Consider the following 18957-nt stretch of genomic DNA (forward strand, 5'->3'; position numbering starts at 1 on the left):
TTGAGAAGCTGATAACTGAATCTGTACTCATATGCTCCATCCTTGCTCACACAGCTGTATATTGAAATATTAGAGCAGACTCTGCTACTGGATCTTGGATGCTCTGGCACAATGGGGCCCACCTTAGGTGCCCAGGTCCCAGCTGCAACAAAATCCAAGAGATGCTGCGTGTCTGCTGCCTGGCTTGCCTAGAGGTACAGAAGGGACTTCTTCCTGGTTGTCTTCCTTTGATGAAGCAGAGGCTCCTAAAGTGGCCTTGTCTCAAACCTGTGGTGGGAAGGTTCTTTCTGCAGCAGCCTGTGCATCAAAGCATTCCTCTAGACTGTAAGAAACAGGACTTCAAACTCTTCATTTTGAGTGTATTTGCTCTTGTATTTCCATTGAATGATTCTGTTGTGATTCCTAGGACACTTGGGTGACGTATAAGCCTGAGCTTGATGTAAATATTTTCTCAAAACTGGAGCAATTGTTCCAGTGGAGACTGAGTATCTCACAGCTGAGGTGTTAAGAATGATCTCTCTCTCAAGGGCTGCATCTGAAGCCAAGTTGAACTACATGGTTATTCCATCAAATTCCACGCCTGTCTTACAAATTCTGTGAAGAGATAAAGTTGTGCAGGCTAAAATCATACCAGGAAATGGGTTCAAGGCCTGAATGTTCATGACATCCAAACCAAGCATCTCTGTCTCTCCATTCCAGCTCCTCTGGCTGTTGTAAAGAGCTCCTCACTTAGCATGTAATTCCATGAGTTTCAGTTGCATTTTATTCTGTATGCACTGTACATGGATCCTGTGTGACAGACAGAAGTGTGAGTCCTTTCCTACATGCAGCCTTTAGAGTTTATTCTTTTCCTTCTAAAACCTTTTCTTCTTTAGTCACACAACCTTTATTATTTGGTGATCAATGGCAGAAAGAAACACTGCCTAGTTTAACAGGGCTCATGTAGTGCTTAGAGCTGTGTGGAGCTATTTACATTCAAGCAAAGTAGCTGGGATCACTGACCAGTCTGATTTGGCCATCTCTGCCTGAACTGTCCTGTAAGTTCTTGCACGCTTTCTTAACTTCATTAGAAGTAGCATTCCATTAAAATCTCTTCCTTTAACAGAAATGTTAGGTATATATCAAGGTTTCTGTGGGACCAGAAACTATAAAAGGTTCAGGCTGGTAGCATCAGCACTAACATACCCAGAATCTACATATGCTTGTAAAGCAAAGAATGTATTCTTTCTTTCTCCTGCCCTTTTCTTTTGTCATGCACTCTTTCCCCTTCTGGTGCAGAGTTCTGTTGTAATTTCCTTAACTTTATATAAAAATGCACTCCAGCAAAGATGCTCTTGGTACCCTGCTCAAGAGCAAACAATCTGGGAATATAAGGGATTTATGATGGTTCAGTTTGTTTTTATTTGGCTCAGACTGAGATAAAAAGTCTATGCTGACTTATCCCAGATATTTTTTTCTTAAAGAAAAAAAGAGGACAGTTGGACAGGAGGCGTTAGGAACTGGGACCAGTACACAGGACTGTTGAGCAATAATGTTAGTTCTTGTATTTCTCTGTTGGTGTTTGGAATCCTCAGAATATCATCTGGGAACCTCTCAGCTGGTCAAGATGTCTGGGCAGAAGCTGCAAGTGAAGCAAAGGAGTAAATATATGCAGGAGTTGAGCCCGGGTTCTGCCCCCAACAAACCTGCTGTCCAAGGGAATGCCCGTGGCACCTGAGGCTATCCTAGGTTGGAATGTGCTGCATTAAGAAAGGCCAGTGAGAATTTAGGGATCACAGAGAAGGACAGGCTGTCCTGGCAGCACCAGCACTCAGGTTAGTGGGATGGTTTTGTCTTACATGTTGGTCGAGATGAGCTGAGATCTGTGGGGTGCTGCAGCATTCTGTGATGAGGAGCAGAGTAGGATCAGAGAGAAGTACAATGCTCCAGGAATACTGGGGCTTAAGGACATACCTTTCCATCGTCATTTTAGGAGCTTTCAGTCAGCCACTGTCCAGAAAAGGAAAGCTGTTTCCAAGATTAAGATGTATTTAGAATAGCTTTCATTTAAAGTGTGCAAATTCCTGATAGTAGAAAGCTGATACTCCTGCCCTTAGTTCCTTCTTACTTGTCAATGAAGTTATCAGGAAGGTGACTAGATTGGTGGTAAGATTATTTTAAAACAACAGCTAGGGCTAGGTAAGTTAAGGGAGACCATCCTTATCTGCCAGGGTCTGAGGGCTTTGTTTCTCTGCTCCAGATGTAGGTGCATCACAAGCACTAAGACTAAGAAAGAGTATCCACATGACACCCCTTCAGTTATAGCATCAGCTGCTGGAGGAGCACTGAATCTTGGATCCTGGTTGTGGCAAGCTGTGAGCTCTCAGGGTTCACCTTGTTGGTCCAAATCAGCCCATCAGAGTGGTGGGAAAGGGGCAGTGTGAGTAAAACAAACTTCTGAAGCAGTGGCTGCCTTGTACCCTGTTTGACTCAAAGGTCCTGAGGAGTACATAGTGCTTACATGTATATTGTTTAAAATATGCATGCTGCTTTTCTTTGATAAAAAATATTGATTAATGCTGGATCTTCCAAATATTATGAGTTAAATGGAAGTAAGATTTGGATATGTTCAGTAGGGGGCAGGAATATCTGCCTTGCCTCTTTTTGTCTCTTTGTGGCACTGCTGCGGTTATTTATTTAAAGGAACAAAATTCTCATTTCCTTCTTCAAGACAGCAGTTTTGAATCTTAACTAGTGCAGCCTGAGGAGCAGCTTGCTGCTCAGTGCATTTTCCCTATGAAGAGTTATAGCAATGCAGTGTCTGTAGATGCTGTGTTTTGAAAGACTCTGATAGAGAGGTACAAAAAGGAGAACAGACTTCTAATTTTGGTTCCTGCTGCAGATTTGGCACTTTGTCCGTCCATTTGATGTTCTATTATGAAATCCCATTCAAATTCTCAAATTCTAGTTCTTTCTCACAGTCAGTTGCTGATATTCCCAAAATAAAGTGCATCCTTTGAGTGAAGCTTTGTGGATACATTGAGATAACCCCATCAAGACGTTTTGGAGGATTATTACCACTGACTGTAAACGACAAAGAAAATGATATTTTTTCCTGTGTGTCCTCTCTCACAAGGTTTTTGGTCAATGGAATTCAGAGATCAAATGTCTGTCTTATATATTTTTCTCTTTCATTCTATGAATTGTTTAAATGTAAATTAATTCAAACAGTTAGTAAAATCTAAACTCTCTAGGTGTCAGAGATGCTGTATATTGATTGAAGTGGAACTGGAAAGAAGTATCTTACAACTTATAAAATGTAAAGCTTATTAAATGTTTATATGCTCTTCCATTTCCTATTAATTGAGACAAGATACAAACACGAATGTTTGTGCCAAAGATTGTGACAAGCCGTCTTTCTGGCAAACAAGAAAACTTAATGTATAAATAGTGTGCTTTTATATTAAGACTATAGCTCATGTAACTTAATAGTGTTGCAACTGGGAGAGGGGTTTGATAAGCTGTAAATACAGTTATTTTATTTTTTGTACATTTTTAAGAAGGAAAAAAATAAATATTCCTATGTATAAGATAATATTTCTGTGGCATGTATTACTACATCTCTCCAGGAAAAATAGTATCAGTATGTATAAATACCTGAAGGGAGAGAATGCTGAGAGGATGGAGCCAAGCTCTTCTAAGTGGTGCCTAGTGACAGGACCAGAGGCAAGTGGACACACTGAAACACAGGAGGTTCCCTCTCAAATCAGGGAATGCTTTTTACTGTGAGAGTGACTAAGCACTGGAGTAGGTTGCCCAGAGAGATTGTGGAGTCTCTATCCCTGTAGATATTTAAAAGCTGCCTTGACATGGTCCTGGACAAACAACTCTCATTTGCCCTACGTGGACCAGATGAGCTACAGCAATCCCTTCCAATCCCAGCTATTCCGTGATTCTGTGACTTGTTGGAGTGTCCTGGGAACCTGGCTGGAAACAGTGACACAAACATCTTTGTGACTCCTGGGCACCTGAATTGAGATCCTTACCCACATCTGCTCCAAAAGCACCGAAGCTTGCCTGGCCACACATTTTGAGTCAAACATTTTCATCAAACATTTTATTCTCCACCAGTTGAGTTTGGCTTTTCAAACAAGATTCAGGAAGTGAGAACATCTTAGTAGGGGAGAAATTGCTTGGGCAAACATCTGCCTCAGCAAAGGGTGATTCCCCAAGCAGTAGCAGGACAGCCCTGTCTTAGAGTCGGGTGGAAGAGTTCAGTGCTCTGGATGAGCAGTGCAGGGTGAGCCAGGATCACCCATGGAGCTCATTAAGGTAATCACATTTCCTGGGCACTGCCTGTGCTAGATGTTTAATTATGTTTTATAGGAAGCAGTTTTACTGAGAGGCTCTTAAAATGCAAATGCTTTAAAGCTGCGTGGTTGGCAGTGCTCCATGTGTGAGGCCACGGAGGGGTGAGGACAAGTGTGTTGGTGATGGGAACCGCTGCCCCCACTGCGTGCTCAAGGGCTGGGCTGTGTCTGGCATGGCTGAGCCAGCTTTAGCAAGGTGATTCGGGTCACCTTGATTAAACGTCATTAAGAAGACATGACCCCCTTTCTGGAGCAGGGAGCAAAACACTCCACCTCTAGCTCCAGAATGTTAGGGGACTCACTGGAGCAGCAAAGCTGTGGTTTTCAGCATCTTCTCACTCTCTTGGCTCAATTTGTGCTGCAGAAAACAGCAACAGATTCTGGAGGACACTACTTCCCAGATGGAGCCGGGAGCTGCAGGATCACAGGTTCCCTCCTCCCCCAGGTGCTGGCAGGTCCACTCCGGGATTGTGGGGGTGCAACGCGCTCCAGAGCCTGGGGCCGACGCCTTTGCACTGCGAGAATCAAGGAACAGCAGGGGTGGTAAGTGGAGGATTTTAACACCCCTGTACAAACTCACTCCTCTTTACACCCTTTCTTTTCATGCTAAATCACTTGATGGCCCTGAGGGGAGGGTGAAGAGAATGTACATCACAGGGAGTCTGGCACACTGGAAGCTTGTGTAATAAAGCCTGTTTGCACTGAGCACAGGAGTACCTGAATACTCTAACAGATGCTTCATTCAGGCTCCAGCCTGTCTCAAGCTCATATTAATTTGCAGTTCCACAAATAGGCTATTTTTTTTAATCTCGAAAGGAAATAGGCACTGGTTTCTATTACCTTCCAGTAGGCTTTAAACTACTTTTTGCACTCAGCTAATCCCAGCTCCAAATTTAACCTAGGTAAAAATTTGAGGAGCTTAAAGAGCATGCACAGAAACATCAGCCAGCTCTCTCCAGAGTCTGAGGTTGGCAGGAGTCCCTGCTGTGACAAGCTCTGCTGCTGCCTCATCAGCCACATCTCAGAGCAACTAACCACAGCTACCCTGCCAGCCCATGCTCCCTTGTCACATAGTGCTCCCTTGATGGTGTGATAGTCATTAGGGGGTAAAAAAGCCCCCTAAACCTGGAGAGGAATTTTTCTGTAGCAGTGAGGCTTTAAGGCTCCACGGTGAAGGGAGTAAAGCACAGGGCACACCACCACTAGCTGCAGCAGAATGTTTATTAGTAGGAAAGAATATTTAGGGGATTTCAGTAGGTGAATTATTTTGAACTGTTGGTATCCACCACACATTGGTTTTCATCAAGATTGTTCAAGATCACATATTTATATAAGAAAGCAATAATTCATATTTAGGTGCAATCAGTAATTCCAGTATGAAAAAGCACCGTGTCACAAAACAATTTACAATACAAAAGTCTTCAAAATCTAACATTTAAAAACAATATATTTGTTCAACAATAATAACAATACAGTAAAAAAATTTTATTTCCCTTCAAACAATACTGCTTATGTATTTTGGCACTCAGAAAGAAACTGTCACAAATGTGCCTTTTTAGCCACGCAATGCTGCTTTGTGAGTGTCTATATAACAAGGAAAAACATGCTTTTGAAGTCAGTCATTTTGCCAGATGCAGTTTGAACTGCTTTCTCCATTAAAAAGGAAAGAAAATAAAAAACCTGAAAGAAAAATAACTCCTAAGCTGCAGCATGTCTTTTGGCCCACAACACAATCAGGAGAAGCATCTCAGACTTAGTCTGTCTAGGAAGTCAACCCTGCCTGAAAGGCTGGATCTGAGCCCCACTTCACTCTCTGAACCTACAAGAAATGTAGACCTAAGCCACCCAAATGGTCCTGTCTTTTAGGGACTGACCCCAAGTTCTTGCTGTATTAAACACCCCAACAAGATTCTAACCCTAAAATTGCTGCTCAGGCTCTTGTTTTCCTTAATTCCCTTCAATTTTAGTTAATTCGTTTTAAAGTCACTTGCACAAATGGTCTTGCAATGCGAGCCCACCGTTTTTGTGCTGGCACAGCCAGCAGTTCCAAGGAAAACCAAGTTCCAAGGAGCATGCATTGGGCGAGCTGCGGGGGGAGAGAGCCTGATGCCAGTGGGGTGCCCCGAGTCAGGAGACATTCCTCCCAGGTCTGCTCCTGGGGCCAGGGCTGGCACACAGCGTGGGAGGGGGAAGCATGAATCTGAGAGAGGGAAAGACAAAACTAGATTTTCAGGAAGAATTCGTTTCCACTCAAAACTGACCCCTATTAAAAGAAGAACGCAGGTGCTACATGCCGGGTGAAACACCGGTGCCTGCGTGCAGCTATGGCAGCCCCTGAAAAAGGCTGATTCTAGTGAACATGCAGTCCTTGGTGCTATCTCTAAAAGCAGAACAATAACAAAAAAATTAAATAGTTTTTACATCTTACATCAAAGATGTCACTACGAAAACACAATAGTATCACACATTAATTAGTACAGTCTTAAAAATGCAAACCAACGCTGGTAAGACTCCCATACATTCTGCATATCATATGTACAGGGGAGAACAGCTTCTCGAGAGGAGAGGACAGTCATAGGGAGATAATCGTCTGTTTTCTGAGTACATTGCATAATACAAATACATTATCAGCATAAGAAAACTTTATTCTAACACTAAGAGCTCAGGAAAGGTCCTAACTGGAAGTTAATAGTTGGGGGAACCGTGCACGTGCTGGGGACACACAACATACACAACCCTCCACCAAATTCTCCATCTCCTTTGGTGGCCTGATCATCTACTTTCATTTTATCAGGTATGTTTAACATGCTGCTCTGTAGGTACAGACTCCTAAAGCATGGACCAGCACAGGGCACATCCCCAAAAGCTGCCCCTGGTGTGCCTGAGAGCTGCTCATCTCTACATGTCCTTCTCATGGGTTTTGCCTGGCAGAGAACCAGCTGGAGACTCAGGATACCACCAGAAAAGCTTACAACATAACCAGAGGGGAAAATTGACACATCACAACAGCTACAGGCAACAACACACAGGACACTTGCAATTCTAGACAGCCGTAAGAAAAATATGCAAACCAAATTAATGTAATTCATAGTTGTCCCTCTCCTTTCTGAATAGGGAAAGTCTTCCTTAGGATATGTAGGTTGGCTTACAAAGCATTCATCTAGAGAGGTATCTGATTTTGCCAAGACACAGGATATACTGAACTCCATGCTGCTGCAGTGAGTCTGCTCGTAGTAGATCATTAAAAGTTCGATTTGTTACGTCTACTCTATGCTGCAATGAGGCAACAGCCTGAGGGAACAGAGAAAGCTCTCTCTGTGGAATGGTCATGGACTTAAATAGGAATTGGACACTTTGATCCATTCAGCTCTTGACCATGTTTTATCTCAATTTATTAGTTTCCCCAGCATGAAAAATATCTGCCCAAATTTAAACAAATTGTTGTGATTTAATTCCAGCCAGCAACTAAGTCCCACAAAGCCACTCATTCACTCCCTTCTAGTGGGATGGAGAAGAGAATTGGAAGGGTAAAAGTGAGAAAACCCCTGGGTTGAGATAAAGATAGTTTAATAGAGAACACAAAAGCCCCATGCACAAGCAAAGCAAGGCATTAATTCACCAATTCCCATGGGCAGGCAGGTGTTCAGTCATCCCCAGAAAAGCAGGGCTCCATCACAGGTAATGGTGACTCGGGAAGACAAATGACATCACTCTGAATGTGTCACCCTCTTCCTCCTCCTCTCCCCTACCTCTTTATATGCTGAGCATGACACCATGGTCTGGGTCAGTTGGGGTCAGCTGTCCTGGCTGTGCCCCATCCCATCTCCATGTGCACCCCAAGCTCCCTTGCTGATGGCGTGGGGTGGGAAGCAGAAAAGTCCTTGACACCATGTGAGCACTACTTAGCAATAATGAAAACATCCCTCTGTTACCAACACTGTTTCCAGCACAAATCCAAAACTGACCCTCATTCTAGCTACTGTGAAGAAAATTATCTTCATCACAGCCAAAGCCAGCACACAAATGTGTAATTACTTTTGCATCCATCCCATCACTCAGCAACATTTAAAAATCAAAAGATATTAGGTACTCCTTTCTGAGGAAGACAATATTGGTCACTTCAGGTTCAAGGGCAAAATAATGCTGACTATACAAATGTTAACTACAAGACTGCTAGGATGGAATTGAAGTGAGCAAGTGGAAGAGAGAAACATATTGAAATGCAGCTGAATTTGTCTCCTTGAAGCAAGGGTGCAGACAAAAAAAATCCCTATGGTAATTAAGCTCTTCATTTTTACCAGGCACAGTGTGCCCACCTTGCTAGTAATTGCTCAGTCAGTTCTGCTCTTGTGATCATTGGGACTTCTCCATAGGAGCTGAAGGGCCAGCAGGGCTGAATCTAAGAGGATCCAAAATAATGAAATAAATCACAATCATGCCTAAAACATGAATAAGAAAACTATAAACACAAAATACCAAAGAAACATGATTTTGTGCAACATTCGTACAACTAACATCGAGCATGATGTCTTCAGTAACCTTCCTTAGATCCTTACTGGACTGAAACCCTGGATTTGATTTTTCTTTCTCATCCAGATACTAATAAAAAACTATCTGGTTGCCCTGGAAATGGGAATAATGACAGGAAATAAAAAAAGATGGTGGTGGCAAGGAACTGCAAGTTCTCCCCCAAACCACCACACTGGACCCATTAATCTTCCCTCTGAGTGCAGCCAATGAGCAGCACAAATGAAGTTTAGAATCTGAGAGGATTTTCTCAGGTGGGTTTGCTAATCACCATCATCGTGCCATCCCATTTGGTGGGGAAATGTGAGTCCAACCCTGAACATTGCTGAAACCCCTGTCCCCAGGGAGGAGAAACCAGAGGTCACACACAAACACTTGTTTTTGACAGAGAAGAGGAAGAATTTCCACCTGATATAACTATGCCAAAATTATCTCTTGGTCCACAGCATCTGAGTGCTCCTGCAGGACTGGGGCACTGCACACTGCATGGGGATGCACAGGAAGGTGCTGCTCCAGCCTGGAAGAAACCAGTTTACTCTGTGGAGTAAACCAGAGAGAGCGAGCAGAGAGTGAGCACCAGACAGATTCAGTGTGCACTGCCTCAACAAACACCTACACAATAATGGAAACCGTGGTGTTTCAGAGGTTCAGTGTGCCCATAAAATGTTTAATACTGCCATTATTTAATAATAGCAAATAAATTGTGTGGTGCACACAGGTAGGCTAAAGACAGGAAACAAAAATAAGAAGCTGTTCCATTTAAGTGCATCAAGCTTGGCTCCTCCACATGTCAAGAGCTGGTATTTGTTATTTGTTCACACAGAGGCTGGGGATGGAACTGGGAGGTGGCTGCAAAGACTTGGGAGCAGGACACCCTGAGCACATGCCCTGGGAAGGTGAGAACATCTTTGGTATAAGGTCAGGGCAAGAGGGGAAGATCTAAAACATCTCAGGTGCACAGTAAGTGAATACCATGGAGAGGGAGGGTGGCTGCTGTGTGCCTTGAGATCTAGGAAGCCCTCAGCCTGCCTAATAATCTCAGATGACCATGTCTGTGGCAGGACCCAGCGTCCCCAGCCTCAGCACAAAGGGCTGAAGCAGCCCAGGAGGTACCACTGACTGTTCCGTGCTGGCTACTGCTAAGAGGGTTTCACTGTGCAAATTGAGACCCTAGGCTACAGGCAGGGATGCCTTTACAGTTTTTCATTTCTCTAGTCTTTTCAAGCTCTTTTTTTGCTTTGCTTATTAGTCAGCATCAGTCAGCATTTTACAGGTGATAGCTTAATCCCAGTTACACATTCAAGTAACACAGCCTGTGGGAAACAATGAGAAACCCCTTGCATCTGGCCTTTCCAGCTTGTTAAGATATGGACAGTACATCTGAAAAGCTTTATACTTTATCCTGTGAAAATCCTCACCCCAGAAACAACTCCTCAGTATGGATAACTTGGAAACAACAGCAGCAAAAGCCAGGATGGAATAAGGGGTGCTGTTTAGATACCCATAGTAGACGGGGTGTTTCTACAAGGAGCAAGGAGATTGACTCTCATCCAATTGATGCTTGTACAGCTCTGAAGGCCAGAGGCACCTAATGGCTTCTGCAGTCCCTCAGCAGTAGTCCTGGTTTCTAATGTCACTGATTTCCATGCCAGTTTACAATCCCTGCTGTTTTTTCTGTGTGCTTAAAACACAGATGTTCATTCCACTGTCCCTAGCCTTCAAAATGACACCTGGGCTTTGAGAGTCAGTAGAACTTTCCCTTCTTCTTTTCTACCACAACCAGGAATGAACTCCTACAGGCAATGTTTTGTCCTCAGCTGCACTTAGGGAAACCTTATGCTCATCCTGGGAGCTGTTTGTTCAATGCCTGCCAGGGTACAGTGAACAGCTCTGCTCTTTAATTTTAGAGTGTATTTTGTCAGCACCTCTGACAGAATGTGCAGCAGACAGAGCTGCTCACATAGAAGGTGCCATTTCTAGTCAAGCCCTATCTCAAAACACATCACACGATGTGTCTGACATATCACTGCTGTTTGTCTTATCTGCCTACTGCACAATTGGTGGAAAACTCTGCATGCAGCTCTGAGCACTGCTCGGCTCTCTGGCACTTGCCAAGTTTCTCTGCATTTCTGAGCACAAGTTCTGCCTGCAATACCAAGAGAACCAACTTTCCCCACTTCAAGACTCCTACATGAGATTTCACTTAGTAAGACACAGAGCAAAGAATGCATCCAAATACTTCTGCAAAGGGCAGGTGAAATATTCTTCTCCACCAGTCTTGCAGCATGTACCCGACCTCTAACTGCTGAGCCCAAGGACTGCCATGCCAGGAAACCGAGGGACCACCATGGGAAAGAGGAAAGGAGGTGATGGTGTACTGGAAGTGTACAGATGGTGTACTGGTGTTCAGGAAGACTTGTCCAGCCAACAATCAGCCTCGTCTGATTGTTTCATTTGGCACTTGTAGGCTAAACTGCAAAAGGAAACTCTTGAAGGATGCCTCCTCCATCCTGACCTGCTCTATTGCTATCATGTTGCCTTTTACACCAGCAGTGCTAAAAAAGAAGAGTTTTAAAAGAAGGAGGCAGCCCAGCTCAGGGCATTTGTTCTGAGGCAGGAGATTCCCTTCTCACTGCCACATGTCCCCAGGGAACTGCCAGTTGTCACCGTGTTCTCTGGTTCACATGGACTGAGACATATGGCCAAGGCCATCTTCTCATCTTAGCTTAGTCTGCAGATTAGGGCTCAACATCACGTTCATCAAGTTACCACAGTTCACCAAGTTTCCATGAGTCAGCTGAGACAAGGCTCTGCCCACAGCAAATGCAAGGTAATGCGACTTAACCTGATGTGCAGTGAAAGAAAATCAAGCTAAGCTGCATTACTGCACTTCTGCCATCAGTGAAGAGAGAAGTCCTGGGGCTCATCCCCCACAGGCAGTGGTCAGAGCACGGGAACTTGGCCATGTGTGACTATTTCCTCTGCTGGTGTGCAATATTTCTGCACACAGACCTCATCCAGCCACGAAATTTACACACTTCTGGCTTACTGTTTTAAGCAACAGAAAATGTGGAGGTCATGCCTTATAACACAGATCAAGAGATGACAGAATGCCCCGGGACCAAGATACAGGCTCCTAAGAACTTCAAGGAAGCAGCATAGCTCTGGGTACCTCAGGAACATCATTGAACTGTGAACTGACAGGGCTTCAAATGATGTTGAAACATACATGTTTCTTCAGTCCTTCTCAAACTCTAAATACTCACAAGAACACATGTGTTGGTTTTAAAAGGGTTGTGCTCCCTTTTCCCTTCCCAAAGCACCCTAAAACAAAGAGAGGCTGCTGCAAAACTCACAAGTCATGGTCCTCACTCCACATCTTCTGGCCCAGAGTTTGACAAGCTGACTGGGAACATCAGATAAACGGGACTGTCATTTTCCATGAGTTCAGTCTACATGTGAGATGTACTCAGTAATTCCTCTGGACAACACATAATGAGGGCTGCCTCTTGCACATATGCAAGTAAAACTAGAGAATGCATCTACAAACTTGAGGAGTGATATGAAATATTATGTGCTATCTGCCATCCTTCCTGGGTGGAGGTATTGCTAATGAATCACTCAAAAGTCTGACTTACTGTGCTGTTTTATACAGGATACACCACTTTGCCTTCAAAAGCTTTGTGAAGGCAGATATAATTACAAACCCAAATGACAGCAAAGCAGAAACTTTCAATCTGAGGCCCAGCACACCACTGTTGTCCTGCTGATTTGAGGTCTGCAGATGTTCCTATCACAACTTCAGCTATGAATCACTCTTTAAGTACATGTAGAGGCAGAGAAAGAAAGGGATGGTTAATAATTTAAAATAATACCAATCATCAGTGGCAGTCAGGTAAAAGAATAACCTTAACTCACTCTGTAAATGTTTATACAATAGCCTTATCTGCAGCTATGACCTCTGCAGCTGTAAGCTAATTCTTATTATTCCAAATTTTGTGAACTGTGGGAAGCATTACATCTCTGCTGGCCTGGGGTCACAGCACAGGCTGTGCTTTCAAATACGTGTTGTACAGGAGTGACACGGGGGGCGAGCCTGGCCCCAACACCCCAAAACTACAGAGCAAAAACAAACTGAGAGATTAGGTTCTGAGCCAGAAGTATCGTGTAAAATGAAAAAGGGGTGGTATGCAGTCACTTAAAAGGCAACATTTTAAAAGCTTCAGTCACATGCATCTGCTTTCACAGCATTAAGAATAAGATGGAACTGTAGAAAGTATCCGAGTTCACCTTCAGTAAATGAATTAAACCTTCCATAGGTCTGGGCTGCTCTGGACGTGGGTGCCTGCCCCGAGCCAGGAGGTTGGAAGTTCAGCAGGGATGCTCTGGTGTCATCTTGTCCTGTCCCCCCAGGGGTGGTGATGGAGCAGCCCAGAGTGGCTGGGGTGGTGGCACTGGTCATTCCATCTGCCAGAGGGGTGTTGGTCAGGGCATGCCCACTGACCTTCCTTCAGCAATCCCCAGCAGTCTGGCCAGCCTTCTTCTGCTGAAAAACAACCCTGAAGTACATGACTTTCGGAATCCATGAGGTGATGGACATGGGAGAGAGGGCCAGAACCTCTCCAGGTAAAGCAGAAAATTACCTTGAAGAAGGTAGGCAAGCTGTCCTTCGAAGGGTTAAATTTGTGCACATGGTGCCTAATTAAGATTTGGGAGAAGGAGATAGGGAACATTTTCATCAGCCAGAAGAATTGGTGCAAAACTTGCCAGTGTTGCTCATAACACCCGAAAGTGCTGGGTATTAAAATCTGTTTGTGTCTGCGGTTGGGCCCCCTTTGCTTGCTTATTTTTGCACACTCATCTCGGCTCAGTATTTTGATGAATGTAATGGAAAGGTATCATCAATTGGATTTTTGTGATTGTTTGAGATAAAGATGTGTGCTTGAAGACATTTCTTGAGTGTCATTAGCCACTCATAAAAATTTTAGTACAACTGATTATCAATGTTATTTTCAATTTACTTTTATTTTCTCTTAACGTGCTTTGCCCTTCACACCTGGCAAAGCAAATGGTATAGAAAAATTAAGTATAGAATTGCTTCTGTCAGTTATTGTACATGCTAGTCAGTGTACCACAGATTATTTATGCTCAAGTACTTATTCATGACTTCTAATTAGTACTTAGCTAATCATCATCTGCAAAGCAGACTTCTTTTACTTGGTTTATTTTAAATTAAGGCTACTGGGGATTAGCATCTACAAGGTCACTTGACAAAATGCCAGCTTTGCCTGTCAGACAAAGGTTGCTCTAACGAGCTCATGAATTCCCAACACCGTGCCTGCCTGCATGGGTAGCTCTCCAACAGGATCACAAAGCAGACTTCAGCTAATGACTGATTAATGCCAATTTAGTCAGCATAATGCCTTCTGTTGCTAAAGCTTTTCCAGCTTTTCTTTTGCAACAGTGCTTGTAAAGTCCCTATGAAATCCCACATGGGTGTATTAGCTTCGCATACAGCAACTTTGACCCAAGGATAAAATTTTGCAGCAGCAAATTTCAGAACTCCTGCACCTAGGCGGAAAGATAAACATTCAACATTTCTCTCAAGAGCTGATCTTTTTGTCTTTTAATTTTTATATATATAAATATATCATAAAGCGTACCATTTCCTCATTTCAGTACAGATTTTTTGAACTTTACTAAAATAAATGAAATATAAATGCTACAATTTTATGTTTAAAACAAGTTTTGATGACAGCCTTCCCCTAAGAGCAGGCCCAGAAACTCTGTTAGCTACATGGAGAGAGACAAAAATACCCCCAAAACTTCCTGCTGTGCAAGAGCATTCAGAGCAGCAGATGTGCCTTAGCTGGAGCTGCTGCAGGTGTCTGTGAGTTCCTCACGTGAATGCCCACTCTCACTAGTAGCAACTGCTTTATTACTCACCTGAAAATTTCACATTCAACATGTATCTCCCTTAAATTCATTGTCAAGACCCAGCTTTTCATATCTGTGTCTGCTTTTGCTGATCCCAAACGGAAAGAGGTATTGTCAGTTGTGGATTTGGAGATCAGGATTGCAAATTGCTGAATTTACAGATAAAGCCATATGACTTCAGCCACTGTAAACCTAGTAAAAAAATGTCAACCTTCATTTTGTCCCTTCTCCTTCACAACCTGGAAAGTGTTCACAGCATTGAAACGACGAGGCATAGGAGTGGATGATACACCCCACACACGTTTTGCACTTTCATACTTCTTCCCAGTCCCATCTTTGACCTTAACTGGTGCCTCCTGGACAGGAGAGGAGGTTCCAGGTGAATCCTACCCCACTCATCACAACCCCTTTGGTTCAGCCTTACTACACTTTCAGGTCCTGCAGATGAATACCTAACAACTAAAGCAGCAATCTAAAATCTGTCGGTGTGTCTTGCTGCCAAGGGGTTTGTTGTTGGTTTACTCCTCCTCAACACATACTTTCCAAAACAGATACAAACAAACAAACAAACAAACAAAAACAAAATGAAAATTTAAAAACAATGATAACACCACAATATCTGTTTAAAACAGTACTGCCCGTGCTCTGGACAAATTGTTAAGAGCAATTCAGCATTCTTATAATTAATCCACAACAAAAATAAGCTATAAGATGCCACAAATGAAGGCATAATTGGCCATACAGAGGCAACACTACCATGAATGTTGTTTGGCAAGAAAAAAAAATAAAAGCAGATACATAATTCATCCAAAGGACAGGTTCAGAACTGCCCGGCACTGCTGGGATCACACTGCAGGAGACGCACTATGGACGGATCACTCTTGGCGCCTCGGATGAACTCTTCCAGAGAGAGCTTTCCTAGAAAAGAAATGTTTACTTAGTGTGCATGGTGGGCTGCAGCACACCTGCCAAGCCTCTGGACAAGCATGGTGGAAGGAAGCTGGGGAAGCCAGGAGAATCCCTGGGAAAGCAGCAGATCCCGGGCGTTGGGACAGCCCAGCCTACCGTCACGGTTGGTGTCCATCTGGCGGAAGATCTTCTCCGTCCTCTTCTCTGGTGTTGACTCATCTTCTGGCATCTTCATCACAGAAGAAACCATCTTATAGATGGCCTGTGTGATAGACAGGAGCAAAGAGCTGGTAAGAAGCACGTCTTGATGAAAGGGTATGATGACAGAAACAGGCAGAAAATGTCCTTGGAGCAACAGCAAGACCTGTTCTTTGGATGCTGAAGGGTGCTGGGTAGCACCAGTGCATGCAGCTTCCCTCTTCAGTGGGACACTTGTTTATGAAACACTGTGTTTCTTCATGTAGTCATGGCCAAACACCATCTGGGTTTGGACTAAGGTAACATTTTTCCTTATTAAAACAATCTTTGGACAAATGTATCATTAGTACAACTTATTAGGCAATGGCAGCTCCCAGAGACTGCAGCAACAGCCAGACCACCAAGGTCTTGTCCCATGCTGTGATGAATCTCCATGCTTTGGCCACATAGGCTTCATCCTCACCCTGCCTTTGCTTCTCCCCCATCTCCTTTCTCTCCCTCCCTATCAGCATCCAGGCCGTGGGGAGAGCAGTGACTCACTCACTCCTTGCATTTGCTGCATCTCACAGATAACAAAGATGGAGGTGACCATCAAAGAGGTGGCCTTTTCATTGGGGGGTGGTGTGTCTGCACAGCTCAAAATGCCTCCCACAATTTGCTCCACAGAGACCAGATGTTCTGGTCCTGCAGAGCACCACTACCACCCATAGCTGTTCTCTGCACAGACAAATGCATTTGTCACCTTTGGTACTAGCTGCCCCTTAAAGAGAGGTAATGTTAATTTGGAAACGAGGATGAGGATCTGTTTGTGCACTGGTTATCCAAACCCTGGTGGCAAACATAAGCATGCAGCAGCAACATCAAGGCTTTGTGTGAGGTATCTCTGCAGTGCCACACCTGGCAGAGCAGCAGCACTCAGAGGGCAGCAGGGTGCTGGCCTTGGGGGTTCCTCCCAGCCATAGGATAGGCAGCACATCCCAGTCCAAGGCAGCACTGCCTGGTCCAACTGGCCCCTTTTGCTGCCCACTGCAACTCATTGGCTGTCACCTGCTGTCTCCTGACTGCTTTAGTTATTTGTTCTTCCTTTCCTCCTGCTTTGGGAGGGGGGTCCTCGGTGCAAGCCAAGATTTCTCATTGGGTTACCCCTCTCCCCTCTTTCCCTTCATGAAGGCACTCTATCTAGCAGCTCAGATCCTCTGGTTCGGGATCCCTAAGGACTGGCTCCAGGAATGTAACAGCACAGACGGAGGATGCCACTAAGCAGCACAGACATTTTACACTCAGACTGGAGATCAACCACTTCCTTGGCCATCTTGTTGGCTTCTCCTCTGCCAACAGCTCACCCTTCACATCTCCCAGGAGAATTAGTGCTCCAGAGTGCTGGGCAGAGCCTCAGTGGGGGCAGGGATGCTGTCCACACAGCCATGATACTCTGATACCAGGAGCACAGAAGAAAGGATGAACATGCAAGCACATAAATACAGGAGTGAGGGAGCTGGGGGAAGAAGGCAATAGGGAAGGAAAAAATTGAGAGGGTGGACAGTAAGAATTTAGACCTTGCTCATCCTCATCAGCATGCAAGACTTGCAAGGGTCAGAGCAGAGATGAGGCTTATAAATCTGCCAGTGTTTAAGCATTTGAAGCTCTCTGGCTTTTGTCTGGGGTAGGAAGAGAGGTGGAGGGGTCACTCCTTCTCTCTGGGTGAGAGGACGGCAAAGCAGAGAATCTGCATTGAAAGTGTGGGAGGAATGCCCCAGACTGGGAGTGAGGGCATGTTTACCCTGATCAAAGTAACCATAGTAAGAATATGCAGATTTTTAGGATAAAAAAAGCACTTCAGGATGACTTCATCCTACAGGGTCCTTTTCACAGAGGCGTGTGAAGGGAATAACAGATGAGATATTCTAGGAAAGCCAGATGGGAATAACATAGCGAGCGTTCCTTTCATGCTGAAAATGGTTACTCTGGACAAATTCTTATGTCCTTACTCAGAAGTTCATTGGGAAGTTTTCCTGAAGTAAAAGCCAGCTGAAGCTGATTAAGAATCTTGAGACTTGCCCCATATTAATTCAGTGCAGCTACACAAAACTCTTTTTGTGTGTTTGAAAGAGCAAACTCAGAAAGGAATTTGGTTTCATGTGATAATTATAATACATGGAGCTGGGCTGCATTGACCCTGGGCTAGGACCAGGCAATGAAAGGCTGCAGGGCTTCCACTCCCACAACCTGGGCTGAAAAGTTCCATCAGTGGCATTCAGCATTCATTGATACCTGTCAGCAGTCTCCTGAGTCAGGGCAGCTTTAATAGGTGAACTTGTGTCAGGAGTGCTCCTTACAGCTCCCTGGCACCCCTGAATGCCACCAGGAGGTTGTGCCTCCAGAGCCCTGGGTACGACACTGGAGCAAGCACAGGCTCCAGCTTCATCTGCTGCCCTGCTGAACTCTCTCCTTTGATTTTCCAGCTCCATGTGGATGAGCAGCAATGGGTGATTTTAGGGCAAATCTCATCCCTTTGCCCATTCACACAGGTTTTGCTCCCAATTGCTGGCTGCCACTGCTGCACTCAGGCCAGAAGCTTTGATGAGGGCTGCATTTTCCTGGTACACTTGGCAAATGTCAAAAAGCTCATTATGGTGGTGGCAGCAGCAATGACAGCACCAATTTTCAGTTGATTCTTTTTACTCTGTTGAAATAAATTCTGATGGCTAGAAGTCTTATGAAGTGAATGACTGGACTGAAAAAAAATTGTTTTCCTCTCAATCTCGTGGAGATTTTTGACACTGTCGTTACAGAGCCATATCAGCTTTTGCTTCTTCCCATACCAGCTTCTGTTTCTTCCTGGCTTGCAAATAAGCTATGCCAGCAAGTGAAACGTGTGTGCTCTGTTTTTATTAAACTGAAAGTGTTATTCTTGTCTCTGCTCAGTATTCTTAAAATGTCTTTTGAGTCCACACAGTGAAAAAATGTATCCTTAGAACAAGGTTTCCATCTCTCATTTGAACTCTTATTTTAAGAGACTAGCCAAATATGTCCTGTT

At 44.2% G+C, this 18957-nt stretch overlaps 1 protein-coding gene across 2 annotated transcripts in view; it reads right to left on the bottom strand.

Annotated features, from left to right (window-relative positions):
* Positions 1-5552: 5552 nt before the first annotated feature.
* The window catches only part of NCALD (neurocalcin delta), a 58545-nt gene continuing 45140 nt past the window's right edge, over positions 5553-18957 (bottom strand). For both annotated transcript variants that reach the window (XM_014879794.2, XM_088155097.1), the window contains 2 exons: positions 15879-15984; positions 5553-15731 (listed from right to left, as the gene is read on the bottom strand). In XM_014879794.2, the coding sequence (XP_014735280.1) occupies positions 15634-15731; positions 15879-15984 (204 nt within the window). In that variant the 3' untranslated portion in view covers positions 5553-15633. The remainder of the gene's footprint in view (positions 15732-15878; positions 15985-18957) is intronic.

This window comes from Sturnus vulgaris, chromosome 1 (genome assembly GCF_052056855.1).
Source record: "Sturnus vulgaris isolate bStuVul1 chromosome 1, bStuVul1.hap1, whole genome shotgun sequence".
Lineage (NCBI taxonomy): Eukaryota > Metazoa > Chordata > Aves > Passeriformes > Sturnidae > Sturnus > Sturnus vulgaris.